This window comes from Carcharhinus amblyrhynchos, chromosome 23 (assembly GCF_965287045.1).
Source record: "Carcharhinus amblyrhynchos chromosome 23, sCarAmb.v2.hapA, whole genome shotgun sequence".
Lineage (NCBI taxonomy): Eukaryota > Metazoa > Chordata > Chondrichthyes > Carcharhiniformes > Carcharhinidae > Carcharhinus > Carcharhinus amblyrhynchos.
Window position 1 is genome coordinate 18,471,048 of NC_137346.1, and position 20,679 is coordinate 18,491,726.

Genomic DNA, 20,679 nt, shown 5'->3' on the forward strand with positions numbered 1-20,679 from the left:
AATTTAGATTGAAATTTAAAAAAGAACAGAAGTGAGAGAAGGAAAAGTGAGGGGACAAAATACAAAGCACAAAATAGAGGAGGAAATAATGAAATAGATTTCCAGGAAAACCACATACAGTAATGAATTTATAGAATTTTTAAAAACAAAATTTCATAAGATAACCAGTTATATTTACCATGACTTTATAGCAGATAACTTCCATTTGTCTGGTGTACACAAAGTGGCAAAATGAATGATTAATTGCCAAGATAGCAAAACAAAATGTTAGAACAAAGCAATTAAGTTGTTTATTGTTGAAAACTCTCATGATAAATTCTGTTGGCAGCAATTATGTCATAAATGCCATATGTTTGTGATGTTTTGTGTTGGATACTGGCCTTCCATTGGTGGAAGGTTGAGTGAATGCTGGTCACACGATACTGTTCCTAAACGACGACTAAAATCACAGTTCACAGCACAGAAACAGGTCATTTGGCCAAATGAGTGTACGCCAGCATTTATGCTCTAGATGTGTCCTCCATCCTTCTTCCTCTAACCCTACCATCATATGCTTTCATTAATTTCTTCCACATGCAATTATCTAGCTTGTCCTTAAATGTATCTATGGTATTCAACTCAATACTCCTTGTGGTAGAAAGCTCTGCATTCTTATGAAGGTTTTGGATAAAGAGATTTTTCCTTAATTCCCCATTAGATGCTAATATGCCCTAGCTTTGGTCTTTCTGCATGACTTTCTCTGTGCTATCATACATGCCTTCAGAATTTTAAAATCACCCCTAAGTCTTCTCTTTTCTACAGAGAAGTACAAGCCCCCATTAAGTACATTTCCCTCTGATCTGGCAACATCCTTATGAATCATTTTTTGTATGTTCCCCAATTCCTCTGTCCCTTTTATAATATAGAAATGAGAATTGTGCACAGTATCTCCTAGTGTTCTCAGAGTCATACAATGCCGAAAAGACCCTTTAGCCAGTGATTCTGCATCATATCTACCAGCAAAGGTGCACCAATCTTTGAATGTTATGGTATTTCAAGTGCTTATCCAAATAATTTTTAAAGGTTGTAGTTTCCAGCTTCAACTACCTTTCAGGCAGTTCGTTCCAGATTCCCACAACATTCTGAGTGAAACAAACTTTTCTCAAATCCCCCCCTGAATCTCCTGCCCCTTATGCTAAAACTATGCCCTCTTGTGACTAACCGTCGACCAAAGGGAACAGCTGCTCCCTATTCGCCAAGTCCATACCCTTCATAATCTTATACACGTCAATCATGTGCCCCCTCAGCCTTCTCTGCTCTAAGAAAACAATCCAGGCCTATCCAGTCTCTCCTTATAGCGCAAATGCTCCATCCCAGGCAACATCCTGGTGAACCTCCTCTGTACCCCCTCAAGTGCTAGCACATCCTTTCTATGATTAACTGTAGAACTGCACACAGTACTCCAGCTGTGGCCAAGAGTGTTTATTAAATAAATATCCTAAATAAAAAAATATACTGAATCATGAAAGACTTCAAAAAAAAGTTAATTCTGTAAATAATTTCAACTTGAGCATAAAGTTAGCAACGACCACTTATTTCAACTGTGGTAAAAAAAAATTAGATCCTTCTCGTTCTCTGACAGTGGTTTTATTCCTAATAATTCTTCTACGCTTGAGAGAGAGAGAGCCAGTCATAAAGGGAGGCCGTGACAGAGGAGAGTGGTGCTTTAAATAAAAATCATAACTAAAACAGGTTTGTCCTCATCAGAAATTCATTGAAAGTAAATTTCAAACAAGGGTGACTGGAATAGGCAAAATTCAGGCTGACTCTTCTTGCCAATTTTTCTTAGATAGGCTCTTATAATCGGCAGTAACATACATCTTCCACCGTCTCAAAGCTGGTATCTCGGAACAAAAAGAATTTTGCTACTTGGCACAGAGTACTGGATTCCCAAGGTTTTACTATTTGAGATTAAATGTTAGGTACCTAGTGTACTTACCCATCGCCATCCAAATGGATCAATGTGTCACTCCATAATGGAAGAACCAGGCCCATTGTGCAAGTACTGCTGCAAAGATAATACAATCTAAAATTAACACTGTTTTTGTATACTTTGTAGCACTGTTTTACACAGATACTTTCAGCAGAAACTACTACAGAGAAGGCATAGCAAAGCTGGAACTAGAGTAGATCTGGGCTCGTAAGCCCAAGTACTGTCTGTCTCAGCTCATGTACGGTTGAAAAAATGAAAAATATATTTTAACTTGCAAGTGTTAAACACTTGTAGATATAAAGAAATAAATTTGGTAATGGGTTGAAGCACCTTGCATGGTATATTTTCTCTTTCCCCAACCCAAAGGATCTTCCTTTCCCACCTTCCAAGCAGATATTTAGCTCAAGTTCAGGGAGAGAAACAAACTTGAAGCCTTGAATTGCAATCATTTTTCTCTCAAATCTTGAACTTTCTAAACTCCTCAGTGTATATCAATAAGAAAAATCAAGATCAGTGATTCATCTTCAATAAAGCAGTAATATCAGTTAACACCGAGAGAGAGTTAGCAAATATGTGGCATTCTTAATAAGAGAGCAGAACCACAAATGATAAATAGGATTAAGCTGTATGACATGCAGCTTCTTTTCCCAAAACACTTCAGTTGCATTATCGAATCATTATTTAGTTTGGATTATGCGAAATGGGCCTTTTTTTGTCCCTCTTTCACAATGGTTCATTCTGTTTGTCTTTGTCCATCTCTCCCTCCTTTCATCTCTGAGTAATTTAGCCTTGCTCACCCGTTAGGTTTTAACCAGCAATTGTTCATCATTTTTGATGCAGTAATATCTATTTTCAAACTCTAGCACATCTTAATTAATAGAATTACCTTTGCCCAAAAGATTATTGCCAATATAATTAGATGTGGTCCAAGAATATTTAACTATGCATGTAGCTAATCACAGCCTGAAGTACGCAGATGTGATCATCTCTGGCTGTCTAAGCATACTATGGGACACCAAGTTCACACATTATCCTGACTTGAACATACATTTGCAGTTCATCATTGGATCAAAAATCTAGGAATTCATTATCTGATGTGGAAACAAGTTCGCAGGAACTACAGCAATTAAAAAGGTTGATTAACATCTGCTTAGGACAAACAAAAAATGTGATCCAGTCAGCATCACCTACATCCATGAACATTTTAAGAGTGAATGCATTTGTTTACTTTCAGTTCTTGTGGTTTTTACTAATTGTCCACACTCTTACCAGTGTACTTCTGTTAAAACAACAGGTAGCCAAAGTTAAGTTGCAGGCTTAAAATTATTTATGGAAAATTTATGGAAGCTGCATTGATCTTACATAAATGGGTATGAATTTTGGTGTGCAAAAACCACAACCGGGGTGCACCAAAATTTAGTCTTCATACTCATCCTGGACTCCTGAGCGTTTCATCTCAGCAATAAAAAAAGCACCAGCGTAAATATTTGTTAGGTTCAGGAAAGGCTATACAAAAGTACAGCAGACATATCTGATGCTACACCTATCCATTCAGCAATGTCCATCATCCCATCTGAATGGTACTAGCAATATCAGACACATTTTCTGGTAGAAAGACAGCCATACAAAGACTTGGAGCTTGGTACCCAATTGTCACAAGTATCCTCAAATACATTTTTAAATCTTTAAGATGAAATCAATTACACACAAGGCTAAAGATTTGTTTTGCAGAATGAGCACAGGTGAGCTTAAGCATGCCAAAAAATAATTTAAGTCAGGAAAACTATATTGTCATACATTTAGACATAAGACATAAGAAATAGGAGCAGGAGTAGGCCATCTAGCCCTTCGAGCCTGCCCCGCCATTCAATAAGTTCATGGCTGATCTGTCGTGGCTCAGTTCCACTTTCCCGCCCTCTCTCCATAACCCTTAATCCCCTCTCTTATCAAAAACCCATCAACCCGCGTCTTAAAAAATTTAGCGAGGCAGCCTCCACCACTTCAACAGGCAGAGAATTCCAGAGATTCACCACCCTTTGAGTGAAGAAGTTCCTCCTCAACTCCGTTCTAAACCGCCCCCCTTTTATCTTGAGGCTGTGCCCCCTAATCCTACTGTCTTTTTTGAGCAGGAAGAGTCTCTCCACCTCTATCCTATCCATCCCATTCATCATCTTATACATCTCAATGAGATCTCCCCTCATTCTTCTAAACTCTAACGAGTACAAGCCCAGTTTATTCAGCCTCTCCTCATAGCTCAACCCCCTCAACTCCGGTATCAGCCTAGTAAACCTCCTCTGCACTCCCTCCAAGGCCAAAATATCTTTGCGCAGGTGCGGCACCCAAAAAGTGGGTCAAACTCCTGGAACTAGCCCCCCCCCCCCCCCCCCCCCCCCCAACCCCCAACAATACTGTGCGTGTTCCCATAGTGCTTCAGGAACACCACCATCTCCTCAAGAGCAATTAGGGATGGGCAATAAACATTAGCCTATCCAGCAACACTCACCCACTCCCCCCAAAAATGACAGACTAATTCTGAGCAAACTTCCATTTTCTCTTACACATTGTTCCACCGAATCCACAGGTTTATTTTCTCTTAGGGGTGATTCACCTTAACATTATCACCCAAAGGACAGGCAGTTTAGAAACATTTAAAAGACAGATATCTGCTTCGAGCAGAAATTGTTTGAACCAGCATATGGGCAACACCGTGGCACAGTGGTTAACACTGCTGCCTTAGTGCCAGGGACTCAGGTTCAATTCCACCTTGTTTGTGTGGGTTTTCTCCGAGTGCTCCAGTTTCCTCCCACACTCCAAAGATGTGCAGGTTAGGCAGATTGGCCATGCTAAATTACCCCTTAGCAGTCAGGCAGATTAACAGGGTAATTACGTGGGGTTACGGGGATAGGACTTTGGTGGGATTGTCATTGGTGCAGACTCGGTGGGCTGAATGGCCACCTCCTGCACTGTAGGGATTCAATGAAAGTGTAAATGAATATGCGTGTTTCAATTTTACATTATTGGATATAATTTAACATAACTACTTATGCAGGCCTGACTTTGGAAACCCTATTCATTCATTGTGATTATTACTGTGTAGCATTGCTAGAGAGAGCAGCAGTGCTCAGGGAGACAGTCAACACAAATAACTTGTGTTGACTGCACAAAGTGACCTCATGGAAAGTTTTATAAAAAGCTCCCAATGATCAGAGATTATTGTTGGGTCCTCCCCCAGCCACATGCTCAAACCATTTCTAATTGCACCCTGTAACAGGATGGCACTCGAGAACCACTATCCTCAACCATGCAACTATATAAAGAGTGTGTGTTGTTTTGTTTACATAGCAACAAGCAGACATACATCAACATGAACCTGACAGATACAATGCTAGTTATTTTAAACTTTAAAACTTATTTGCTTCATAAGATCTAAAGTTTAGAGAAACGGTGCACATTGACGCATTGGAAGACAGTCACAGCAGGAAGATCTTTAAAACAGCATTTTCAACCTTATGTCAGGACATCATTAATAAAAAACCTTTATCCATCCACTGATAATGAAAGCCTACGAATGTACGTAGGGGACATGAGTATCATAAAACAAAGTATGTTATTCGAGTAAGATTACTTAGATCATGTGAAATTTTTCTCTTGTCATTTAACACAGATTTCTTCTGTGGGGATCTTTTGTTGGTGGTATTTTGCCCTAGCTTGCTGATGCAATGTTTAGCATTTTATGAATAAAGGTTTAATGTTCAGTGCAGAGATCTGCTGGCAAGAAGCCAGTTAACATCTTTCAGGCTCAGACTCAAGCTACATTATAATAAATCAGTTGTGTGTCTTTACAGAATGTCTAAAGGTTATTTTAGACTCATTACTGTAATCTCATCACACATTGGTCCACATCTAATTATATTGGCAATGACATTTTGGGAAAAGGTAATACTATTAATAGAGGGGTGCTACAATCTGAAAATAGAAATTACTGCAGCAAAAATAATGAACAATTGATGGCTAAAAAGAACGCAACATACCCAGCAGGAGAGTAAGGGTAAATAAGCCAGACAGGGGAAAGGAAGGCGAGGTGGAAGGACAAACAGAATGAACCATTGTGAAACAGGGGAGAAAAAAAAAAATCAACCCAGGGTCCATTTCACATTATCCAAAGTAAATAATCAATGTTTTAACAAGATACAGTAATTATTAGCATCAATTTAAAAAACAAGCATGATATCCAAGAATGGCTAAAATCATAATCATTATTTCTAATATTATGTTGACTAAAAGTATTTGTTAAATCATGAAACAAACCCTGTTAAAAACAACAAAAACATTTTCTGCATGAATAAGCTGATTTAATTAATACACAAACAAGCATTCTGTAACAACAAGGAGTCAGTTACAAGGCATCCATTCCAGCAGAGGGGTCACATCACAAAATGTGACAACCAAACCCTTATGGCTAATCATGTTACCTGAATCCTTCAAAAGTAATTATTCTGCGTTATAATTTCAGTATTTATTTCAGTCTTACATCTTCACTGTATTAAAGCAATAAAAGTTTCACCACCAATTACATATGCTGGTAAAGTGGCAACCGTCCAAGTATGATGTTTCTTACCTATCCTTGAAGAAATCCATTCCTAATACAATACTTTCTTCTGTATCTTGTCTGCCATTGGTGGAAACTACTACCATGTACCGCGTTAGATCCAGGTACGCACTTTCCAACCGCACAGCCTGGAATTATTTAAAAAGAAAATTTTCTGAAAAAAGTTCAGACATTTAAAATCTTGATTGAATAAAGCCAAATATATTAGGTCAATTTATTACACCTTCTCTCAATCTGGGGATAACTATCCAGTTTGCCTGACTATCAGTATTTATTTCACAAAGGTAGACTGTGCCTACAAACATAGCAACATACAAGTCAATATCTAAATGTACGTTCAGTGACATGGGAATGCTTATAGTCACCTGATCATAAATACAAGCTAGTTTACAGCTATTGCCAAATCCTTTAACTTGAATTGTTCATTGCAAAGTACTAAAAGACCAACACATTCTAGTATGATTTCTGTTAAAACTGAACCCTCATTTTTGTTCACTGACCATGATAAACAGAAGAATTGACACGTGGTATGGCTTGTGTATAGTTTAAATATTAAAAAACAGCCTGCTCAGCTATTAAATAAGATCTATTAAGGCTGATCTTGAACCTCACTTACCTGCCATAATAACAAAGCTTGAAATGCTTTGTTCCATAAATATTGCAAGCATGATTGGATGGAGCCTGACCTGTCACAGGCCACTTTTGATTTCAATTTTGGCGCCATTGAACTGAGTGGCTTGTTAGTGTTATGGTTCAGATTAGAAACTCTGATGTGTTTTATGAAGCCTGTCTGAATCGTAAGTTTTGCATTTTGAATTTGGCCAGGATAAGAATGAGATGTTTCACTTCAGGTATGATTCAAGTAACCCACTAGGGAGGTTTCATCAAACAAAATTTACTTAAGAATATAATTAACATGTATACTAAGAAAATTAGCAAGCAGTTTTATCAAACAACAAACAAGAAAGAAGTCTCACAACACCACCTGATGAAGGAGCAGTGCTCCGAAAGCTCGAGATACCAAATAAACCTGTTGGACTTTAACCTGGTGCTGTGAGAATTCTTACTGTGCCCACCACAGTCCAATGCCATCTCCACATCAAGCAAGAAACAATAATAATGTAAAACCCTTAACAAAGATCTCTACAATGTTCCAGTCAAACTAATCCCACAGACAACAGATGCTCTTCACAGATTTAACACAATACAGACTTATGCTCACGTGATACTGGGATCAAGGCCGTTAGTTGAATTCTGCAGTCAAATGCTCTTGAGACTCAGAACAGTTTGAAGACAAGACAGCATCCCAAAACACCAGAGACACTCTGGTACAGTCCCCAAAAACAGCAGATTTTCACCCTTCAGGAAAACAAGATCTTGTTTTCAGCAAACCAATGTAGTTTTCAAATCAACAGGGAGAGAGGGAAAACATTTCTTTTCACTTGCTGTCCCTTCTAAAGCTAAACACGCAAACATGCAGCTCCAAACAAACTGAAATCTGTCACCCGACCTGCCCAGTCTTTTTTCTCCTCCCAACAATGACATCAGCTAAGGCTACGAGTATGAATTTTAAAAAAAGCTCAAAGAAGATACATTAACATCACATGTGGCTGACTCTTAATTGCCCTATTTCAGAGGACAATTAAGAGTCAGCCACATTTCTGTAGGTCTGGAGTCAAATGTCGGCCAGATCGGGTAAGGGCGCATATAACTGAACTAGATCAATGACAACAATCAATGACAGTTGCCATAATCATCATTAGTGAATCAAGCTTTATATTCTAGATTTTATTCATTCAATTTAAATTGCACCAACTGGTCTGGTGGAAAATATCCAAAAAAAAATGTAGGTTTTTTAATCCAACCTGCATAACGAAACAGTGGATATCCATTCATATAAATGAGGCTCAAAAAAACTCACCGTCCCATTCTTTCCCACCATATTCAGTAGAATCATACAGCAAAAAAAGCAAAAGGTTCTAAAAACTTAATTTAGGCTAGACAGAACACTCCTTGGCTCTCACAAGCAAAATCTGCAGATCTGCATTCTCAGGTTTCCCCCACCTCAGCACTTCCTACCCATGAAGTACTACCAAAACCATCCCCTTGCAATGTATCTGTACAAGTAGATGGCCTGATCTTTGCCCATCAGCAACTCATTAGTTGTCTCTTTCTTGATTTTTAGGAAGACCAATGGTGAGGGTGATGCAAATCAGGCCTGGAAGTCAAGATATTCCAGGGTTCAAATTTACACCGTTGGGAGGGACAGAGTGGAAAATCTGTACACCCGCGTGTGTATCCTCACACATCCTTCATTAAAATTCTATCCAGACAATGCTGTCTATCACAGTACCACAAAAGATCTTGGCGACCAACGCACTTCATTATCACCTGCCACATCACAAGATTTACTGTAACGCGCACTTAGTTTTCCCAAGAGAAATTGCAAAGTAAACTTCCTAAACATTGTGCAGCAACAGGAGTTATTTTTAGCTATCTATTACCAATAGCAACTTTCATGCTGTGTTAGGTTTACAATAACCAAATTAACATAATTCACATTTATAAGAACAGACTCTTTGTGGAACTTGCGTAATTGCACAGGACATCCACCTTATTTTCACCTTCTTTTGTCTCACTATAAACCATATCTCAGCTGCTTACTCAATGATTTCTGAAAATGCTAATCTTGAGTTGGTTTCTAGGAGTTAGAAGAGGGCTCTATTTTAAAACTAATTCACCTTCAGACTTCTAAATTTTTCTGAGTTAAAAAAATGTTGCATTTATATCATGCCCTTTTCAACTTTGCGAAGTCACTGTTATAACATAAGGAAATGCAAAAGTCAATTCTGTGCTTAATGAGCCCAAGTGTCCAAATAACCAATTTTAGTACTATGGGTTGAGGAATAAATATTTGGCAGGACATGTGCAGACCTTCACTACTCGCTTCCAAATTCTGCCACGGGTGCTTTAAATGCACCCAAAAGGGACCTTGATTGAACACTGCATTCAAAAAGGTAATTCCAAAAGTATACTGTTCATGTAATATTACACTGGAGCGCTAGCTGAGATCCTCCAAATCCTTATGGGGATTGCTCTGATTCCCATGGCGGGAGGGACGGTAAAATTCCGGCCTTAGACTCAATAAATTTAAATTTATTAATGTCATGCCTTATAGTGAGGGCAGACCAATTTATGGTTAAGCAGGAGGAGAGTGAGGAAGCTGTTTCTGATGCAAGGTACTTTCAATGCAGCTTCTAGATCTAAAAGGCACCTTAAGGAATTTCAATAAAACAGCTGGTAACATTGTTTGTGTTATTTCATGGGGTGTCAGCATGACAATGCCAATATTTATTTCCCTTCCCAACTGCCCTCAAGCCTCCTTTTTGAACTGCTATAGCTGGAATGATGTGGCAACGCCCAGAGTGCTTTTAGGTAGAGAATTTCAGCATTTTGACCGAATGTTGAAGGAATGACGATATTTTAAAATAAACTTTATTAGTCACAAGTTGATTTATATTTACTGTGAAAATATTTTCCAAGTAGGATAGTGTGGGTGACTTAGAGATGATAATGTTCCCATGCAATGGTTGCGCTAGTTCTAGATTTGAAAGCTGCTGACAAAGAAGCATTAATGAGTTTCTTCCACATATTTAATGGATAACACTCACTGCAGCCACATTGTGTCAGTGTTGGAGGAAGTGAATGCTAAAGGTGATAAGTATTTATGGAATATGGAAAATTGGTAATAGGGAAGGTAAACTCATTTAATAGATATAATAGATTATACATAAGGACAGTGAATGAAATAAAGAGAAATAAAACACAGCCTACTACTGTCATCAGAATTACCATTCGGATATGGTTTTCCACAATATATTGCAAATTCCCTCATAAAATTTTGCATTCAATTATGGAAGCAAATAATACTAAAGTTGTACAGTGAAAAAAAAATTGCTGTAAATTAGAAAAGAACTGTTAAATAATCTGCAATGATACTAAAAGTTGCATTTCTATACTTTTCATGCCCCAGGATGTACCAAAGCACTTTAGAGCTAATGATGTGTTTTTGAAGTGTAGCCAGTGCTGTAATGTAGGAAACACAGCAACTGATTTGTGCTCAGCAAATTCGCACCAAAGGGTCAGTTTTAGTTAACCACAGGAGTTATACAGCTAACGTTCAGCGTTTTAGAAATGATGTCAACATAATCTATAATTAAACAATGTGTGCAGTAAAATTAAATGCCAAAGATACCATTTGACCAGAATCTTTCAGCAAACCAATTAGTTTTGTTATGCAGCTACTTAGCAAGAGTAGCTTGAACAATGCAGGAAGATCCGCAGCCCCAAATCATTGTACAACTATGCAGAACAAGGACAGATTCAAACAAAAATCTACACTGATCACAATGCGTCTAAAACATTAAATACATTTTTGCTACATTATATTTTTTCTTGGAGACAGGACACCCATAACTTCAGACTGATAAGTGCTCAGGAACGGCAGATACATGTTAAACAGAAATATTATCATACGTCATATCATGATTCATTTTTTGGGATACTTTTTTTTGAGGGGGTGAAAGCGGGAAGAGGCAGGCTACAATTGAAGTCAAGTTCTCCTCAGTCTTATTAGGTTCAAATGTGGATATGGATAGATCAAACAGGCTATTGTCAGACTGCAGCACGTTATGCCCAAACAGCTAACTGATGGTAACAAGTCCTCAACAACAGCATACAGAATTAAATGTCAAGAATTGCAAGCAATATTACTGTGTAGCAATGTCATTTGTATAAAGTAACTGCATTTCTGAATTACCTTGCATGCAAATAGTCCCATGCAATTTCAGCCTTTATGAATCTGGATTGCTGTGTTTTTAATCATCCAATTACAATGTAAAATATGCACTCAGATCAGTGAGTAGGAACTAAGCAACCCCCATTTTTACTAGACAGAACTTTTTTTGAATGAAATGCTAACATTCAAATACCATGTCATCTGGTAAACAAAAATAAGAGATACAATTTTGATATTTTACAATAGCTGTACAAGAAGCAAGTCGGTAAAGCCAATGCTCTGGTGAATAGATAACCACAGATTTGTAACACAGCAGATATTATAATTTGATATGACCTAGGTGGACTATAATTCTTAAAGTAAACTCATCAAAAAATAAATGACTGCAGTTTTGAAACTCTGGAAAAGTAAAAATTGCAATCAAGCACACTAAGATCTTAGGAAATTTAAGTTTATTTATTATTAGTCACAAGTAAGGTTTACATTTACACAACAATGAAGTTACTGTGAAATTCCCTTAGTTACCACATTTTGGTAAATTACTGGAGATCTGTACGTGCCAGTCTGCGTGCTTTGCCTCTATAAGATTCTTCAATGGAAAGCATGCAAGGAGATCAAAGTTTTTTTTATGGTTCTGACTTCTACTGCTGGGTACCATGAGAAGCTAGATTCGACTGCTGAATCACTCATCTTTATATTTTAGTGTGCAATGGCAGAACAATCCTAGCTCTGACTGATTACACATTATCTTATATAAATGCTGAAACTGAATGTGCACTAGGATTATTTTAGAATAAGTTACATAAATCTAACAGTTTGGAACTGGTGCATGTAAGATGGAGGTTGATTTCTGCATAGTGTTAAGAATCTAAATACGAAGCTAGGAAAATGTTAAATATAAGTGTAATGTCAAAACCATGTTAAGGATGTGAGTTTTTGCATAAAAAGGAGAAATGTGGTTTGTACATGTGAATTCAAAATAACAGATTTATTGAAGAAATGTTCTCTGCTCTGCACCAATTACAAAATTGGAAGTAAAATAGCAGCCTGCGGCAACACCCTAATGACATGACCATCAAATCACGTGATCAGCTCTTAAAGCAATCTGCAAACCGTTTAAATATATAAAAAGGTTACAATTTGACACTATTTTCAAGTTTTACTATGAATCTGGCAATTGATTATAGCAGATATTGGATGGATAGTGTGAAGAAAATAATGGTAATTTTAAGGGATTTATATTTCTAAACATTAGAAATAAGGTACAGTTTTAAGTGGGTTTAATTTAACATTTCCCTGCCTGGAACAGAAAACCTTTAAGCGTGGGGGTTGTTTTCAATTCCGCTATGATTCTATTGTGCTCAAGGAGGTTAGGATATGAAGAGTAAATGGAAGTAAGTTTTTGCATAGCAACAGGAGACCACTTTCCAGAAGGAAGGGCTTTCCTTTGTTCATAGTTTTAAGAGCATTTGGAGACAGGAACTGGGGAGTGAACAGCTCCCAATTCTGTCAGAAGATGATGCAAAGCTCTAACTTCCTAAGAAACAAAATACAATCCAGATAACTAGGGAATTGGGACAGAAAGAACGTTTAACACGACTGGAGTTAAGAGAACAGAGATCAAGGTGTTGTTCAGAAGAATTCAAGGTAAGGAAATGCAGGGTTCTGATTTAAGAGGCAATTGCAGTAAACAGATTTAAAGTGGAAAAGCAAACTTCAGATGTAAATCAGAAGTGTTTATGACTACAAGTTTATTTCATTTATTTGTCATAGGTAGGTTTACATTAACATCGACATGAAGTTACTGTGTAAATCCCATTTTACTACAGACTGGAAATTGAGAGTTAAAGCAATTATGAACAGCTTGCACAGCAGTCAAGCCAAAAAAATTCTAAAGGGGTCAGTGCAAATCCTGAACTAGACTTCTGGTTAAAAGTGGAGCAGAAGCTTTATTTAAAAGTGTAATTGGAAAAGCTGGACTGAATTTCAGAATGCCAATCACTAAGGGAAAGCATATTCCTAGAAGTCATAGAATCCCTATAGTGCATGTGGCCATTCAACCCATCAAGTCTGTACTGACTCTGTGATATAATACCTTACCCAGACCTTTTCTCCCACCCTTAACCCTACATATTTCCCATTGCTAATCCAACTAACCTACACATCTTGAGACACTAAGGTGCAATTTAGCATAACTAATCCACCTAACCTGCACATCTTTGGAGTGTGGGATGAAACTGAAGCACCCAGAGGAAACACACACAGGCACAAGGAGAATGTGTAAATTCCAGAGACACCCAAGGCTGGAATTGAACCTGGGTCCCTGGCGCTGTGAGACAGCACTGCTAGCCACTATTGATATTAAGAGAGAAGATTTTAAAGCATGTTTTTGGGAGTAGAGTTTGAAAACTTCCATGAGACAATCATCTGGCAGGAATTTTGGGAAGAAATCCACAGGCACTAACTTGGGTTCAGAGTGGGTTCATGTATTTGATCACAGCCAATCTTGTCTGTTAATGAGACCATTGTAGCTTAATCAACTAAGGAATGAGCATCTGATCTACGTGCATGACATTACTTTGTAAACAGTGTTAATCTTAAAATCTGTGTATTTATTAAGCCAAAGGGAGAATAAAGGAGTATAACAGAATCCAATTTTTGCATGTTCAATAAATGCTTTTTCCTTGTTAAAACTAATTTGACCCTCTTCCTTCGTGTTTTATTAAAAAAAGCAAAACTTTTAGTCTTTCAGCCAGGGTTCCATTCTGGGATTTCCCATTCAGCTATAAAACCAACAGCAATTATAACAATAGGAATACCTACACCATGATGAGTGTACACTTGATGACTACAATAAATAACGACACTATGACAGCCATTTTTCTTTTATTTAAAATGTGATTTATCCTTTTCTTTCCAGATCCCATTTCCAAAACTATGCATCATCCTTCACTGAACATCATTAAGTGAGCTCACTGACTACTGCCAGCACTTCTCTGGGTCAGCAGTAAGGAATATATAAAAGATCTCTGAATTGGTACCCTTCTAACTTTCTAACTCCCACCAATGTTAAAAAAAATGCCTTCTTTACACTTGCAACTCACCATAAATTAAATCCCCAACTTTAGTAAGGGCGAAGGGTAGCGGGTAGGGTTGAGTTAGTGAATCGATCCAATGTTTTTGCATTGAACGTTAAATGCAAGGTCAAAGTTGGCCAGTGTCATGCATATAATCAGACGCTCACTCCTCAGTTGATTCAATGATACATAGGAGTGCGAAAAAAGTAATTCAATTTCTGTGGGAAAATTTCTGTCAATTTAGTCAAAGGCATGGTTCTGAAATGGCAGAGAAATGTGCATATACATGGATAACTCACCAAACGGATGTTATCTTCAGGTCGAAGAAGGGTAAACATTGCTTGTAGGTGCTGCTGAAGGTCACCTTGAAAGACCAAAAAAAAATTGTAAGAGCTGGATACAGTAAAGTGAAAGCAATTCTGTCATTAATTAGTCTTGATTATTTGTGATAGCTCATTGAATTTCAGTTACCATAATCGCTTTGATCACTGATATATACATGATCACATGACTCTTCCACATATGCATATTTTTCCATTTGTAGATAACGTTTTAATCTTTATTTTACATACACAAATCTCCTATGGTCATGCACTAGTTTTAAGTGAGGGAATAATTTAACCAGACAACGATTTAATTCAGTTCTCATTATAAAAATAATACTTCTTGTCCTTTAAATTCTTATGTTCCTATATATAATAGAAACTGACACTGTAAACTTGATAAGGGCCACATCAAAGGTTGCAGAAAATAAAAGCTCATGGCGTGGTGGATAATGTATTAAAATGGATAGAAGATTAGCTAGCTGGCAGAAAACAGAGAGAATGCATTACTAGGTCTTTTTCTAACCAAGAGGATGTGACGAGTGGAGTTTCAAAGGGGCCTCAGCTTTTTACAATTTATATCAATGATTTAGATGAGCAGATCAAAGGCATGGTAGCTGAATTTGCAGATGATGCAAAGATAGATAGGAAAGTACATTGTGAGGAAGACTGAAGGGGGTTGCAGATGAGTATAGATGGGTTGAGCAAGTAGCAAAAATTTGACAAATGGAGCAGAATGTGGAAAAATATGAACTTGTTCACTTTGGCAGGAAGAATAAAATGGCAGAATATTACTTAAACAGAAAACAATTACCGAATCTCAAGGTGCAAGGGAATCTAGATGCTCTCGTGCATTAGTCACAAAAAGTAGGTATGCAGTAATCAAGGCGGCTAGTGGAATGCTGTGCTTTATTACAAAAAGAATCAAACACAAAAGTAATGAGGTTATGCTTCAGTTATACAGGGCATTGGTGAGACTGCATCTTCAATACCGTGTACAGTTTTGGTCTCCTTATTTAAGGAAGGATGGAAATACATTAGAGGTGGTTCAGAGGATTATTAGATAGTTAACTGGAATGAGCAGGTTGCCCTATGAGGAAAGATTCGATAGATTGAGCTCATTTTCACTGGAGTTTAGAAAAGTGAGGGATGATTTGACGGAGTATTTAAGATCCTGAACGGTTTTGACAAGACGGACATAGAGAGGTTGTCTGCTCTTGTGGGCGAGTCCAGATCTAGGGGCACTGTTTTAGAATTAGTGGTTGCCTTTCAAGAGAAAAAAAAAATTCATCCATCCCTGTCCTAAAAGGTTTGTGCAACTTTGGAACACTGCCTCAGAAGTCAGTGGATGTAGCGGGGTCACTGAATATTTTTAAGATAGAAGTAGGTAGATTCTTGTTCGGCAAGGGAATAAAATGTCATCAGGATGGGAATGTGAAATTTGAAACACAAACAGTTGTCTCATAATCTTACTGAATGGCAGAGTAGGCTCAAGGGACAGCACAGTAGCAAGCATTATTGCCTCATAGTGTCAAAGACCTGGGTTCGATTCATTGCTTGGGTCACTGTGTGTGGGGAATTTGCACATTCTCCATGTCTGTGTGGGTTTCCTCCTGGTGCTCCGGTTTCTTTACACAGTCCAAAGATGTGCAGGTTAGGTGAATTGGCCATGTGAAATTCTCCGTGTACCCAAATAGGTGCTGGAAAGTGGCGACTAGGGGATTTTCACAGTAACTTCATTGCAGTGTCAATGTAAGACTACCGTAAGACTATTTGTGACTAATAAATAAATTTTACTTTTACTTTACAAATGATCAACTTCTACTCCCATTTCATATATTTATGTTATTATTCTTTCCTATGGCTCAATTATAAATCATAATTTAAAAAAATTCAGTCCCTGAGATGCTATCACACTAAATCCTTAAATTAGTGACTATTCTTTTACAACCATTGAGAGGTCACTTGATATTTGTTCCCCACAGCTGCAACAGATGCCGCATGATCTCTTTTAGAGACTAGAATCTAAACTGTGATTATTGAAGAAATCAAGCAAGAGGCTTTTATTATAAGAGGTTAACAAGTTTAATTTCATAACAAATGGCTATGATCATTTGTGACAATTTGGTGCTGTTTTTCTAATTCTGGCTGCAGCACTCAGAAAAGCAGAAAGATGTAAGCTCCTGTTTTCAGGACACCTGGGAAAATCAAATCATAAAATTTCACTTTTACAGACTGAAAAATGAAGAAACCAGATTTAAGTTAGATTGATTGGCTGAAAATGCAGAAACTAACCTCACTGATTTGCGCATGAATTAAAAGTAAAACTGCATAGCAGAATTAAAGCGAGTAGGCAATTACGAAATGGAAAGCTAGGTGTTGCCAAAAACATGTCCACAGGACACAAAGGTATGTTGTATACAAAATATCTGCTCATCTTCATTAAGATTATACAATGCACCAAATAATATTGCATTACATTACGAAATTATACTGTACTAGAAACCTGTAATTCACTGTTCCAGCTACGTTCGTTTCTTTGCCAACAGATATTTAATAACAGAACTGAAAGCATCCCAACTGCTGCTTTTGCAAACACAGTACTTAATATTTTGAACTTGAACCTTGCCATAATGCAAATGTTTCTTCAAGTTGTAATGTAATCCCACTGTGCACAAAATATTTCAATTCATTAACTCAATTTAAAAAGACCAGCTTTATGAACTAATTGTAATAAGCACCAAAATAGCAAGGGTAGTCCAATTCTACATTTTTTTAGGTAAAACAATTTAATACTTCTGTGTAAATGCACCCATCAGATTACAATACAAACACATTCTTTCACAACACTGTGCTGAGCAGCAAGCACTTAAGTGTTTAATATTAATACATGTCTAGAAACAGTGAATAAAATATGGGTGAGGGTCAGGAGTAATAAATTCCCTCCCAATAGTAGTCTCAGGAAATAGGTGCCAACCTTGTTTAACTTGTATTCTCATTTGCTGGTATGCCTTAAATACACTAAAATAAATGCAGTTCTCCAAATGCTTGGGACATTAAATGTTTTGTTTTCAAATTAAAAGACAGAGAGACTGGGCATAAGGAATACCTTATCACATTCCTATTTGAAGCCCAAATCTATCATACCACTTGGATGTTGTTATATTGCTCTCTTTACACTGTGCATTAATGCAGGACTGGCAGCATTACTCAGGACACTAAATACAAAATGCTGGGAGATATGAAAACTCTTCTGCAGATCATCTCATTCCAGTTTAAAGCTAGAGTGTATAGTACAATTGCAGTTTTATGGTCTGCTGTCCTTCTAACCTCATGATTCATCCAAAATATTAAGGAAAATGATGATAATGCCATGTGGGAAGAAAGGAATAGCAGGAATATTGGAGGGATTCTCTGGCCGTTCACCTCGGCAGGATTTTCCCACCCTGCAGTAGTGAACAGAGATTTGGTTGAGTGCCAAATGCTCCATCCTTTCTGGCAGTGGCTCGGCATGAAGTGCCGTGGAGAACTCTGGCCACTATCTGTAACAATTCTGGTTAAAAAATCATACATGCAAGCAGGATATTATGTTATATGCACAATCTTTTTTGTCATGGTAAAATAATTTATCTGGGGGTTTGTTGTTGAAAGAGACGTTTGCAAAATCAGTAAAGTTGCTAACATGGAACTTGATTCCAAATGCAGCAAAGGTTATCAGATCTGCAAGTTTTGAGAGGTAAACATCAAACCATCACTAAAAGTAATGTTAGTTGACAGATCTGAATTGTGCTTTCATTCATCTGTGTACATCTTCTCTGCATTACTCAGCATTGTTGTTTCTCGTCAGTACTAGTGAAATTAAACGCATGGTTTCACACATAAATGTGAACTAGCGCTTACATTTATGAAAAAATAAATTTAGCACAATCTTTGCCCATGTTTTTGAAAATGCTTCATTAAAACATTCAAGTTGTGAAGGAATCTGTGGTTTCAAGGCTTGTATTTCTTTTAAAAGGACCCTAACCCAAAAGGGAATCTTGCCCCTCCAGTTTCTAAGGAAAATTTAAACTATTAGAAACTGAAACTTCTTGGAACACACAAAAGGGCACAAAGCCCTCAGGAGCAGATGCAAATTCTTGCAGGCTGAAGATAAGAGCAAGATCTAGAAGTTAAGAACAAATAAATGCACTATTGCTGCAGCTTTCCCGCTAATTAAAGATAACACTGGATCTAAACCATCTAGATGGAGTTGAGAAGGTTCAACAGATGGGTGCCATTTTTGGTGAAGATTGGACCTGTGGAAATGGGGTTGCTTGAATGCTACCATCCTCTGAGGATCAAGCTCAGTCCAAGGGGAGGATGAAGGAGAGGAACTGAAATTCTTCATGAGGAAGACAGAATTTTGAAGGACTTTGACTGAGATTGACAATCTATATGCAATCTATTTGTAAGCTCTCAGTTGCACTGGTCATTTAATATGCAATTCATAGTTTATCAATAGCAATTTGCCTGTTGAATCATATTTAACTTTGTTGATTATGGATTTTGAATATAAATGGTTGTCCAAGATAAAATTAAGTTTTTGCTTTGTTTGACTCTTATATAACAAAAAAAAACTTTCCATATTAAACTATGAAACCTTGTGGCTTCATTCTTTTAGTGAAGAACTGGGATTTAAGTTTTAAAAATAAGTTGAGTTCTCTACTTATATTGCAACATGAGTAGAGAAAGAGCCCTCTACTTTATTCAATACTCCACAGAGCTGCACTTCTGCACTTTGAAACAAATAGGAGGTAATGAGGAAAAATATTCTGTTTATTACTTGTGGCACATTTTCTGTCTTGCCATCAGCAGCGCACAAATTGCCAAAAATACAAGTATTTGATGGGTACACAAGAAATGAGGTTTGACCCACACCAAAGGCCACATAAATTGACTGTGGATTGATGAAGATTGCATATGCAGCCTTCCAGTGGCTACAGTACTCGCGCTCGGTTTGTGCAAAATCACCTTCTACAGTTAATGTTACAGACAGGGCATGTTTGGAAAGAATGGATTGTTCAATAATGAGAAATTAAGGAGAATGGGCCTATTCTCTGCAGTTTAGATGAATGGTGACTGTGCTTACAGTATGCTTAGATGGCTTGGCAGGGTAGATGGGGACGACATGATGGCACAGTGGTGAGTACTGCTGCTTTACAGCACCAGGAGCCCAGGTTCAATTCCAGCCTTGGGTGACTGCCTGTGTGGGGTTTGCACACTCTTCCCCTTTCGGCGTGAGTTTCCTCTGGGTGCTCTGGTTTCCTCCCACACTCCAAAGATGTGCAGGCTAGGTGGATTAGCCAAGCTAAGTTGACTCTTAATGTCCCAAGATGTGTAGGTTATGGGGATTAGTTGGGTAAATATACAGGGTTATGGGGATAGGGTAGAGGGTGGGCCTGGATAAGATGCTCTGTTGGATGGTCAGTGCAGACTCGATGGACCAAATGGGTTTCTCCCTGCACTGTAGGGATTCTATATTGAGAGGTTGATTTCCCTGGCTGGAAAGTCTATAATTAAGAGAATAAGAAGTCAGTCATTTAGGACTAAGGGGAGGAGAAATTTCTTCATTGAGGGTTGTGAACTTTGGAATTCTTTTCCCCAGGCATCTGCACATGCTCAGCTGATTATACTCACAACAGAGGTTGATAAATTTTTGGATACTAAGGAAATCAAGGGTTATGAAAAAAGAGTGTAGGAAATGTGAATCTTGTTATATTTTTTGTACTTTGGGCTGTGAATTCTTTTTGTGTATTTGTAGGAGCTCCTGTAGGTGAAAGGTTAAATTTTAGATGTGTGACTTAAATTGTTTCCTGTGTGACTGGAGTTAAGTCAGGTCACACTAACAGGGGTTAATGGCA

General features: G+C 37.7%; 1 protein-coding gene across 4 annotated transcripts in view; it reads right to left on the minus strand.

Moving 5' to 3' along the window:
• The window catches only part of LOC145357547 (protein phosphatase Slingshot homolog 2-like), a 186,992-nt gene that overhangs the window by 33,332 nt on the left and 132,981 nt on the right, over positions 1–20,679 (minus strand). For 2 of the 4 annotated variants that reach the window (XM_080211006.1, XM_080211005.1), the window contains 3 exons: positions 14,756–14,820; positions 6,591–6,709; positions 1,979–2,047 (listed from right to left, as the gene is read on the minus strand). In XM_080211006.1, the coding sequence (XP_080067132.1) occupies positions 1,979–2,047; positions 6,591–6,709; positions 14,756–14,820 (253 nt within the window). Of the gene's footprint in view, positions 1–1,978; positions 2,048–6,590; positions 6,710–6,804; positions 6,889–7,803; positions 7,863–14,755; positions 14,821–20,679 lie in introns of those variants that run through there. The other 2 variants (XM_080211008.1, XM_080211007.1) reach the window with 2 other exon arrangements.